This window comes from Oryza glaberrima, chromosome 8 (assembly GCF_000147395.1).
Source record: "Oryza glaberrima chromosome 8, OglaRS2, whole genome shotgun sequence".
Taxonomy (NCBI): Eukaryota; Viridiplantae; Streptophyta; class Magnoliopsida; order Poales; family Poaceae; genus Oryza; species Oryza glaberrima.
In genome coordinates this window covers 22,534,440-22,545,547 of record NC_068333.1, presented here as the reverse complement: position 1 = coordinate 22,545,547, position 11,108 = coordinate 22,534,440, and the positions used below count along the sequence as shown (strand labels likewise).

The window sequence follows — 11,108 nt, the reverse complement described above, 5'->3', positions numbered from 1 at the left end:
TGAAGCCTCCTCATTGCCAACCTCCCACTGTAGCTGTCATCTCTCGCGGACAGGCTCGTCGACCCCCGCCCCTCACCCCGTGGGCTAGCTCCTGGGAAGAGATGGAAGAGGTGGAGAGATGAGGAAGAGATGGAAGAGGTGGAGAGATGAGGGAAGAGAAGGGATATGTTAGGAGAGGTGAAACTTCATTTACATGTGGTTCCACATGTTCTTTTAATTTTCTATTTGTTGATTAGGATGCCAGGTTAGCCACAACAACCATTCATACTGTTATGGAACTTGATTTGGATGGTTTTACTAGATGGAGATTGAAGATTTCTGGTATCATGGTTTAAGGGTAGTATCAATCAAACTCAAAAGAAAGATAAGGGACAACAAATAGACTTAGGTTGCGTTCGGAAGGAGGGGTGGCATACAAAACAAAGCATGTATTATTGCATAATTAACTAAGTATTTACACTTTTTTTTAAAAAAAATAATTAATATTATTTTTTAAAATAACTTTCGTATATTTTTTTAAAAAAACACATAATTTAACCGTTTGTAATATATGCGCGTAGAAAACGAGAGAGGTGAGCCTTGGGATGACCTGTGGGGTGTGTATTGCAGGCAGCCAGCGTCGATCGCCGATGACCCCACGGGCTGCGCCGCAGCGACGGACCACTCGTCTCACCGGCCACGAGTTGGGCGATCCTCCTCGACCTCGAGATCTGCGCTGCAGCAACGACGGATACGGTCGTACAGCACTACAGCCCGCGCCCCGCAGTGGGGGGCGAAACGAGTGGACGGCATCAACGCGTGCGTGCGGTACGGGAGGCACCTCCACCGCAAGAAAGCCCGCGCGCGGCCCCCGCCGGCGAACGTGGGGGCGGTCACCGGATCTCGCGAGATTTCCCTGCAAACGCCACGCCCACTGCGGCCCCGCGGCCTCCACACTGACTCCACTGGCCATGTGCCATGCCATGCCGCTTGCCATTTGCCGCCGGCCGGCCGGCCAACGTGCGGTCACATGGCCCACACGTCTCACCGCCCCCGCCCGTGCATCGCCCCGTGCCTGCCTGCACGGTTGCTCCCGCGCAGAGAATCTCCATTAGACTAACAACACAAACAGCCACGCCAGGCGCGTCCCCGTGATGGTGATGTTTCTGCCTCGCTCGCTGCCGAGAACAAGCACCGGATCGGCTGCTGATCGCTGGAGCTAAACCAAACTAGTGGAGTACTTGACACGATTAACTTTTTAACCAATATTTAATTATTTATCTTATTTTAAAAATTTTGTGTAAATATAAAAATATTTAAGTCATGCTTTAAGAACATTTGATGATAAATCAAGTCACAATAAAATAAATAATAATTACATATTTTTTCAATAAGATGAATGGCTAAACATATCTTAAAAAATCAACGGCGTCATATACACCCTCCATCCAAATAAAAGCTATAACCTATCCTAACACAATGCTTGTCCTAACTTTATTGTCCTAGGATAGATCACATCCTAGACTACTAACTCCTTCCCATATTACTTGTCTTTTTAAGTTTTTGTTTGTCAATGTTTGATCATTCGTCTTATTTAAAAAAATTTAGAATTATTATTTATTTTGTTTGTCATTTGCTTTATTATCAAAAGTATTTTACATATGACTTATCTTTTTTTATATTTGCACTAATTTTTCAAATAAAACGAATGTTCAAACGTTGTAAATAAAAAGTCAAAAATGTTGTCTATTATGGGACTGAGGGAGTATTTTTTTTTTTACGCAGAGAGTATAAATTAGGCCTAGATCACTAGAGCTGAGGTGAGCCCGAGGACCATGGCCCATGAGGATCGGTTTCTCCACGTCATGTCAAATGTTCATCCAATTAGATATGCTAAATGTTTCCTGAAGGGACAGGGATGCGTGTGCACATACCACTACACACATATGCATACGTATTTCTCGACACGTGTTAATGCCTTGCAAGTGACTTGTGACTAGACGCTCGCGCACTACCTCTCACTATGAGCACACCAACTGAGCAACGCTCAATCCTTAGACATGCCAAATGTGAAATGTTCACCGAGTTAAACATGTCGAATTGTCGACTGTCGAGGATATAAACAATTTCTATTATTAAAGGAAAACCAGACATGCTAGTGAGGGAGATGATGATAGAGGCGCGTAAGAGTGTGACACTTCAACGTCTCGACCATTCATTCAGATCCCGGAATTAGCCAGAGAATCGGTACAAAAAGGAAAGAAACAGAGAGAGTTTCATACACAATGGAGAGGAGCCACTTAGCAACACATCTTTTTTTACAAAATTACCACATCACTAAGCTTCGACAGGGTTCTGAGTTCTGACCGACGAGGAAATAATGGAGAAAAACTACTCAAAAAAGGATTAAAACAAAGCGAAAGTAATTACTAAAGCAAAGCTGGAAAGTGGACAGCTTCGTGAAGCAACGAGGGAGGCCCGTCGTCCACCAGTAGTCCAGTACCTACCAACCATGGCCTATTTTATCAACATTATTGTTTATGAACACCAAGACCAAAGTTAGCCTCCCAGTTGTAAAATGGGGTCGATGACAGCACGCCGGAGAACGACCGGTTTCATGACTCAGCAGCAGACCGGCCAATACCACCAAACATCAAGAAATAAATAGCACAAACCTCGGAACAAGAACTGTTTGTATCAGCATCAGCAGCCATGACGATGTCACCGTAAACTTCACTGTCCTTCACTTTTGTTTGATGAGCCCTTGACCTCTTAAGAAAGCCACCCATTTCACAGGACATGAAATTCACTTCATTCTGAATCTATCCATTTTGTCTTTCTTTCTTTCCAATGCAACGATCCAAACCTCGAACTACTAGGACTAGGAAATCACCTTGGACATGTCTTTGCTGGACCTGTTGTATTTCATGTGGCTCTTGACAAGCTGGCCTGCGGCGAGTGCAGATAGGAGGGACAGCTCCCCGGCAAGGACACCACCTGCCACCACGGTGGCCAGGAGCCTCGCGTTTGATCCCGGGGATTCCCTGTTCGCGCCTTTCACGCCGAGCAGGTCCAAGCAAGCAGCCTGTGACGCCAGCTGAGTCCCTCCCCCAACTGTGCCCACCTGCATTTTTCAAAAAGAAATGCAACATGTTAATCATTTTTGTACCTGATATGCATGCTTTAAGTGTCATTATGCAAGTATCTTAGGCAGCACACTGTCGGTATATGCTCTCAGAAACAAACAACAAACATGAAGAAGGATAGAATACGCGATCCCACCTCATCCTGACAAGGCACAACATCACAATAAGCGACTAGAGTTACGTTCAAAACCTGCTTGAGCCAGCGGGTTGCTAGGAAAATCAAGCAAGAAAGATTCCTTTTCGTTGAGAAGACATGGAGAAGATTTCTCTGATAAAAACAGCTGATTGAGCTGACGGAGAAGTGTAACCGTAGCCAGAATGCCGACCGTGTATAGCGAATGTAGAACAATAGGAAATATCGCAGTCTGTACCCTGTAGAGCTACGATAACGTGGAGGTCAGGTAAGGACATTTGAGCCTATATAATTTGGTTTCAACACATTTCATCAGAGTCAAGTGGTAACAGGGGGTGCAGTACTGGACACCATGGACAAGCAGGTTGAGATGGCAGTAAATCAATTTTGCATGATACCAACATTGATTATGGACAGAGTTTTGCTAAACGAAAACGGTCAACAATTCATGGCAAAGGATGTGCAAGCTAAGGATTAGCACACATTGGGGACCATAAGAAACGTGCAGAGCATTTCTTGCCAAATAAAAACCAAAGTAGGGGCCAACATATTTTAGGTAAAGTGTGTTATCAGCACAAAACCTGGATATGCTAACGCTTAACTATAAAAAATGATATTGTATGCATACCTCAATTGATGGCATAGTAACGGAGATGTGAAGGTCTCTGCCATCATTTACAGCTTCCAACATTGTGATGCAGTGAGAGCTTTCCACATTCTGGGCAGGATCCTGCCCAGTGGCTATGAAGATTGCAGTTACAATATTGCTAGCATGGGCATTGAAACCCCCAAGAGCCCCAGCAACAGCTGAACCAGCAAGATTCTTGATCACGTTGAGCTCTACCAACGATTGCACATTGGTCTTCAGCACCTTTTTGACTACATCCTCCTTGATTACTGCCTCACAAACCACAGATTTACCGCGCCCTTCGATCCAATTCACAGCAGCTGGCTTCTTGTCAGAGCAAAAGTTACCTGGTTTCATAAGCTTAAGATTAATGGAAGAACATGAATCATGAAAATGTGGTAGAAATTTTCAGCCTGGTTTAGAGCAGCCTGATGCTGTGCAGCCTAGAGTTCAGACCAACAACCCTGTTGTTGATCATGTCTGTACCCTGTAGCCCTTTCTCAACCTCAATAAATTCAGCCGGTCCAACAATAAATATATTTATTAGAAGATATTGAACATTGGGTTGTATTCCGATATTTGACAGGCACACTTGGTTTTACTAATCAGGTTCATATTGTTGAGTTATATGCTCTCTGTTAAGTTAGTGAAGTCAGTTATATACTAGTACAGCCAAATAAGATATGCACAATACACTGGAGCTGTTAGCATTCTAAAAACAAAAGGATGCAGTTACGTGCCTGCATCAAATGTCATCTCTTTTGGTTTTTCTTGAGCAAACTATCTCCTGAACATTCAAGTGTGCATGAAGTTCAGAAAAAGTTCCAGCTAATGTGTATATTAATTGAAGTCATCAGACCAAGCGCGTAAAAGAATGTGCCTTTTTACCAATAAAGCAAGCTTTCAAAGTCCTGTCACTTTCTAAATCCTGTCATTTGAACAAGTGTGCCGTAATGTAATTGATCATTCTACATCATGCCGAGTTGGCTCACTAACCGTCTGGTTTTAAAGGGCTTAGTTGCAGAGAACATGCGCATATTTCAGCATTTTGATGTCATCTTCAAGGTACTTCTTACTTGTATATTGCCAAAAGGTTGTTCAGTCTTATTGTTATTCGAACATTCTTGAAATGGTTCTCTTTCAACTATGATAGCGTTTTTTTTTCGTACAAGTATTAAGTTCAGTACAAAATTATAGCCAGATGACCAGCAGAATCTGGTGTGGATTATTTGTGCAAAAGAGGCAGAGGAGCAAAGCTGCTTACCTGAGATGCTAATAACATCCATGTCAGGGAAGTCATCTTGGAGGTAATCCAGCACATTCTGCACGCCCTTGGAGACCATGTTCATCCCCATGGCATCCCCCGTGCAGCAGCTGAATCTCATGTACAGGTTCCTCCCAGCCATGGCACATTGTACCCCTTGCAGCCTCGCGAATCTACTGGACCTGCTCAAATTTGAAATTTTGAGTACAATTCACTCATCATGTCATAGTTCATAAGAGTTCTTTTGCAAAATAATTGCGCCATACCTGTAACTTGCGACATAGTACATAAGAATTCGGTTGGCTAGTATACAACAACTAAGGCAGTGTTTGGCAAATGTCTAAGGGAAATGATTTCCCACCCCTCTTTAAATCTTAACCATTCATTCTCCCTCATCCATTTAATCCTAACCCTTCATTCATTTCCCAATCCTAATCCCACCCCTCATTTCCCATTATCCAAACACAACCTAAGAGTAAATATGAGTTGGACGATCATTTTCTTTGGCTAGTACTCCAGTTAACTGATGCTAACTAGTGGCATAGCGAAGTATGGTACCACGAGAAGAGCATTAATCCTGTGCCATTTGCCGTACTAATTCAGAAAAGGAGAGGAGCATTAATCCTGTACCATTTGCCGTACTAATTCACAAAAGTCGGTTGAATAGGACGAATGAGACTTATGCAGCAGTCAGCTATTAATCAAAAAGCACATTGCCATCTACACCATTCATCTCAAAAAAACAAAAAAAAACATCTGGCTATGAATATGAACAATTGATGGTTTTTATTTGGGACGGAGGGAGTATGGTTTATGGGTGAATGTTGTACCTATTGAAGACCATGGAGAGGGTATTGAAGTTGACAGAATCCTCCAAGAAGGCCTTGAGCTCGGCGGCGCGGCGAGCGGTGGGGAGGCGGGCGACGGGGGCGCGCGTCATCCCGTCGCGGAGGACGACGCTGACGGCGCCGCCGGACTCGGCGATGGCCTTGCAGCCGCGGTTCGTGCTGGCGACGAGGCACCCCTCGGTGGTGGCCATGGGGACGTAGAACCGCTGGCCGTCGAGCAGGAGCGGCCCGGCGATGCCGACGGGGAGCTGCACGTACCCCACTGGGAGCTCGCAGCACTGCCCGAGGATCGAGGCGTAGTCGAATCCGTCGAGCGGGAGCCCCTCGATCTGCCTCCCGGTGATCCGCCGGACCGCCTCGCGCCGGATTCCGGCTGCGCGGCGGCAATCCCCGAGCTTGGTCTCCAGCACGTAGGAGGGGACCTTCCCGGCAACGACCGACGACACGATCTCCTCGTCCTCCTCCGGCATTCTCTCCCGCGCGGCATCGTCGTGGGGGTTACCCAGCAGCGAGCACTGCGCCGGAGAAGAAGGCGGCGGCGGCGGCGCGACGGCCGCCGCCGCGGAGGAGCCACGGGCGGGCCCGACAAGGAAGTCCTCCTCCTCGTCGTCGCTGGAGGAGACGATGGACTGCACGAAGGCGATGCCGAAGAAGCTGAGGAGGTAGATGAGCGAGGCGACGAGGCCGAAGATGGCGAGCATCTCGGCGAGCCCCACCACGTGGAGCGGCGTCGACGACCGGATCTTCTCCCGCCATCGCCGCATCAGGTACGCCAGCGACGCCGCGAACAGCGCCGAGAATATCAGGTTCGTGTGCCGGATCGGCAGCGGCAGCGCGTCGCCCGCCTGCACCCTCCCGGGCGGCGGCGGCAGCGGCGCCCTGCGGCGCACCTCCATGGCACCAGCGAGCTAGGCAAGGCAAGGCACGCCGCCGCCGCCGCCGCGCCGGTGGCCGCCGCGAGCGCGAGGTGGTGGGGGAGCGGGTGTGTCGGGGCCTCGAGGCGCGGGCGGCCACGGGGGAGTATTGGGGGCCGGGGTAAGATGGGCCCTTTTAATAAGCGGATTAGCCGAGCGGGCCCCGGCCCATTCCCGGTGCGATTACCGCCGCTTCACGGGCCCACTTAAAAGGTCTTGTTTGGCAAAGTGGAAATTTCCTTACGATCAATCACCGTATGACAAGGATTATCGCCTCCGTCTACCAATATAAGCATTTTTTTTCTGTGTAGCTGACTATCTTCATCTAAGAGCAGGTCCAATAGCAGTCAGCTATAAACACATCTAAGAAAAAAAAGAAGAAAAAAGAAGAGCAGCGAACTATAGATTTATAGCAAGCTGCAGCACGGATTCCAAAATGTAATGTGTTTATGATACGTGAGACCAGATATTAATAGTGTAGTATATGTACATGGTCCTACCTGTCATACACACATTGCGTTATAACTGGCTTATACTTCCTCTGTCCCATTTTAAGTGCAACCATAAGTTTTCATGCCCAACTTTAATCGTCCGTCTTATTTGCATTTTTTTTATAATTTGCATTTTTATTGTTATGGGATGATAAAATATGAATAGTACTTTATACGTGACTTACTTTTTCAATTTTTTCAAAAAAAATTTAAGTAAAACGGACGGTTAAAGTTGTGCACGAAAAATTATGGCTGCACTTAAAATGGGACAGAGGGAGTAGTCTGGTATTGTAACTGCTCTTATAGGTAATTATGGTAAGAATTGACTAAATTGACTATAAATGTTTTGGAGCTAATAGTTGTCTATACTATTAAACTTGCTCTAAGTACGCCAAGCACTAATAGGTGTTACAGTTCAAGAAATATGATACCTATCACAAGACATACCTCACTCCCATTAGGAAAACCTATGGTACTAAAAAGTCCGAAGAGTGAGAGCGAGTGGAAGAATATGAATGAGCTGAGAGAGTTGTGTAGCCGCCAGGGTTACTATTTGGGGACAACTTGCATGAAGAAGAAAGATGATATGGTGATAGCTGTGCTAGAAGCACACCTGTCAGAATTACGGGCATCTACTATCAACTAGTTACTTGGGTACCGGTGATACACCCTAGGATACCTTACCTATTTAGAAATTTACGCCTAGCTGCGAGCCTTTCCAATGAACCAAAACTATGTAGTCTCTGACGCTACTACAACGCTTTGCTAACTCGAAGCACCTCGCTATGAGAATGACGCTTCGCTAATGCTCGGCTAAGTCGTCGAACCCTCTCGCTTTCTTTGCACATATTTCCTTTCTCCCCTTTCCACCGGTAGGACCTGGAGATTTCTTGGTTCATCATGCTATTGCTTTAGGTTTGCATACAACTACATTGATTTTAGTAAAGGATACTTTAGATGCACTCGGTTCCAAATTAATGCCGGATAAAAAAGATTTTGGATATAGTTTTCCTTGTGACGGTCCAGGTCACGGCGGTACTTGTGATATTTCTGCTTGGGACGCGTTTTATTTGGCATTTGAAATAGATGTCCGAGTTATTACGTATATCATGATCGATACAGAAATCGATCGGATCAATGCCCCCTCCCTGTTCTAAAAAGAAAGGCCGAACAAACGTTGGAATGGTCAAAGGGACTGCTTCGGTACATACATTAGTAAGGAGGCTAAATACAAAACAAGTGTCTACGCTCGCTTTTGTTTTGCTGCCATTGGACTAAAGACTTTCCAACCCATATGAGTACTGTTTTACCTAATCCAACTCCCCCAAATAGTCCGAGTTTTCCTCCACGCCGATAAGGAGCTAAAAGATCGACCACCTTAATACCAGTTGCAAAGATGGATAATTCCATATCTAACTTGATAAAGGCGGGTGCGGATCTATAAATAGAGATTGTGAACTTTACAAATTGACAAGGCTAAAAGTACCGCTCAAGATACTTCTTCGTCTATTTACAGAACGCATAATCCATTCCGCTCACCACCACGGTCTGCGAATATGCAAAGGTGAGGTCGGGTCTACAATCATGCAAAGGTTATATGCTCAACCGTCTAATTTTCGTTATAAATTCTTCCACCCGCTATTTGGTTCATGTTTCTCCATGAATCTTAGACGATAATGACTTGTTCACTTTGCTACCATATTTAACCTAATTATTTTTTAGTGATCAATATTTTGGTAAGTTTCTTTTCATATGACCATTACCAAATTTTGGTAAGCCAACGTTGCAAAAAAAATGGCCAATTTTAGCATCGTCAAATGTTAGTATGGAATTTTATCAACAAAGTGAACAAGCCTTGCTTATAAGCATTTTGGTTCTTAATCTGCATCCGACCAATAGAGATATAAAACTTTGCATAATTTAATTTTGAACAATATTTAGCTAATTTTAAACACATCTTGCATAATTCAAAACTTGTTCCAAATTACATAAATACGAAATGCCAAAATAAAGTTTGCAAAATTGGAAAACAAATAACCGAACATTCGTAGAATTTAGAAAGTTTCTTTATATAAGATTAACATTATTTTTGCCATTCCGGACAAGTTTTGAATTTCACAGAATATTTTTTATGGTAAGCAATATATGTTCAAATTTAAATCTTTTAAGGTGGCCAAGGGTAAATTATCTTTTTTCTAAATCTTCTCCTCTTCATTGCAAGAGGATGTATTAAAATAATGATATATCAAAGTATCTCCTAACAAATACTACAGTAACCATTTTAGTAGAACGTTCAATGTTAAAAGTGCCTTGAATTTCAAATGATACTAGGGGCATGTTTAGATCCTCTAAAATAGCAAAAGTTTTATCATTTTAGATCACTTTTTGCTATTTTGGGTCTAAACACTAGTAGCAAAAGTTGACAATTTGTCATTTGTCATTTGCTAGTCTATAGTAGCAAATTGTGCCAAAAAGTGTTTTGGGACCACTCTCCACCAAAAAGTGCTAGAATGACAAAAGTTTAGGATGCATCTAAACACCAACTATTACTTTTGCAATGCCAGAACTTTTACTACCAAAACCTTTGTTATTTATCGTTTGCCATTTTAAATGGATCTAAACATGCCCTAGAGTAGAGGGCAAATCATACATGTTGGTCAGTAGTTCAGTGTACGTGTACCGCATGCGTGGTAGTAGCTGCTGTCGATGCACGCGTGTGGCACCGGCATGCACACTCGCTCGACGCAGTCTGGTTAATCTACTGTTGATCGGAATGGCTCACCATGCGTCGTCAGATCGTCCAGACAGCGTTGAGATCGACGCGGTCAGGACACGAGTGAAACGAGGCCGGCACTGTTTCACTTCGTATTTTAAAAAATATTTAGTCTATTTTGAAAGAAAAACTTACGGCATGGTAGATTGGTAGTAGGCGCCGTTCACGGTCCAAACGCGGCCAACACACGGCGACTGTAGCCGTGTGTGCATTTGATCAAGGCCCATCCTGAGCTGATATAGTGGTGGTGGGTTGGTGAAAGTGAACCTGTCATCCCACCTACTTTCATCGTAAATTTTGCAAATGTCGTTTATAGGACTTTTCAATGTCAAAATTAAATCTAAATGACTAGCCACATATAAGATAAAAATAAAATCAAGGTGAAAATTCCTATTTAAAAAAAGGGTTGGTAACAAATTTCATGCCAAATATAATTTTATTTCTTTTAGCCGATGTTGTAATATATTTTTCTAATATGTAGCAAAAGACATGCACTGAACTACTCCCTCTGCTAAAAAAAACTGAGTCTATAAGAGGATGTAATCTCTCCCAGTACAATGAATGTGGACAATCTTTTAACCAGATTCGTTGTAATATGTTAAGTTTTTTTTAATGGAGAGAATAGTAGGAGAAATGGAAAAAAAAAGAAGCGATAAACATCTAATGCTTTACAGCGTTTGTCGACCTGCACTCCAGCATCTGCATGGGGAAAAAATGCTTCCCATGCAATACTCTGTACACGGGGGACGTGTGTGATGTGTCCTACAGTCCTAGTATCTCTTGTTGTAGCCCGATCCGATGGAGAAGACGTTGTTGTCAATAAGTTATGGTCTTCTAGACTTCCACCACCTCCCTCCCTCCTTTCTTCTTACCTCCCATGGGCTGTGTTTAGATCCAAATTTCAACTTTTTCCATCACATCAATTTGTCATA

At 44.0% G+C, this 11,108-nt stretch overlaps 1 protein-coding gene across 1 annotated transcript; it reads right to left on the bottom strand.

The window, feature by feature from the left end:
- Positions 1-2,163: 2,163 nt before the first annotated feature.
- LOC127782400 (3-hydroxy-3-methylglutaryl-coenzyme A reductase 3) lies at positions 2,164-7,009 on the bottom strand. The gene is made up of 4 exons (XM_052309580.1): positions 5,981-7,009; positions 5,151-5,332; positions 3,887-4,233; positions 2,164-3,103 (listed from the first exon to the last, which is right to left on the bottom strand). Exons 1-4 carry the CDS (start codon positions 6,892-6,894, stop codon positions 2,861-2,863), a joined length of 1,686 nt encoding a protein of 561 aa, XP_052165540.1. The 5' UTR covers positions 6,895-7,009; the 3' UTR covers positions 2,164-2,860.
- Between the last annotated feature and the right edge of the window lie 4,099 nt (positions 7,010-11,108).

Bases quoted from the DNA above. Each gene is read 5' to 3' on its own strand.
- LOC127782400 (XM_052309580.1), bottom strand. From the start codon at position 6,894: ATGGAGGTGCGCCGCAGGGCGCCGCTGCCGCCGCCGCCCGGGAGGGTG. The intron at 5,333-5,980 runs GTACAACATTCA...AAATTTGAGCAG, and splicing joins CTCTCCATGGTCTTCAATAG to GTCCAGTAGATTCGCGAGGC. The intron at 3,104-3,886 runs GTATGCATACAA...TGAAAAATGCAG, and splicing joins TTACTATGCCATCAATTGAG to GTGGGCACAGTTGGGGGAGG.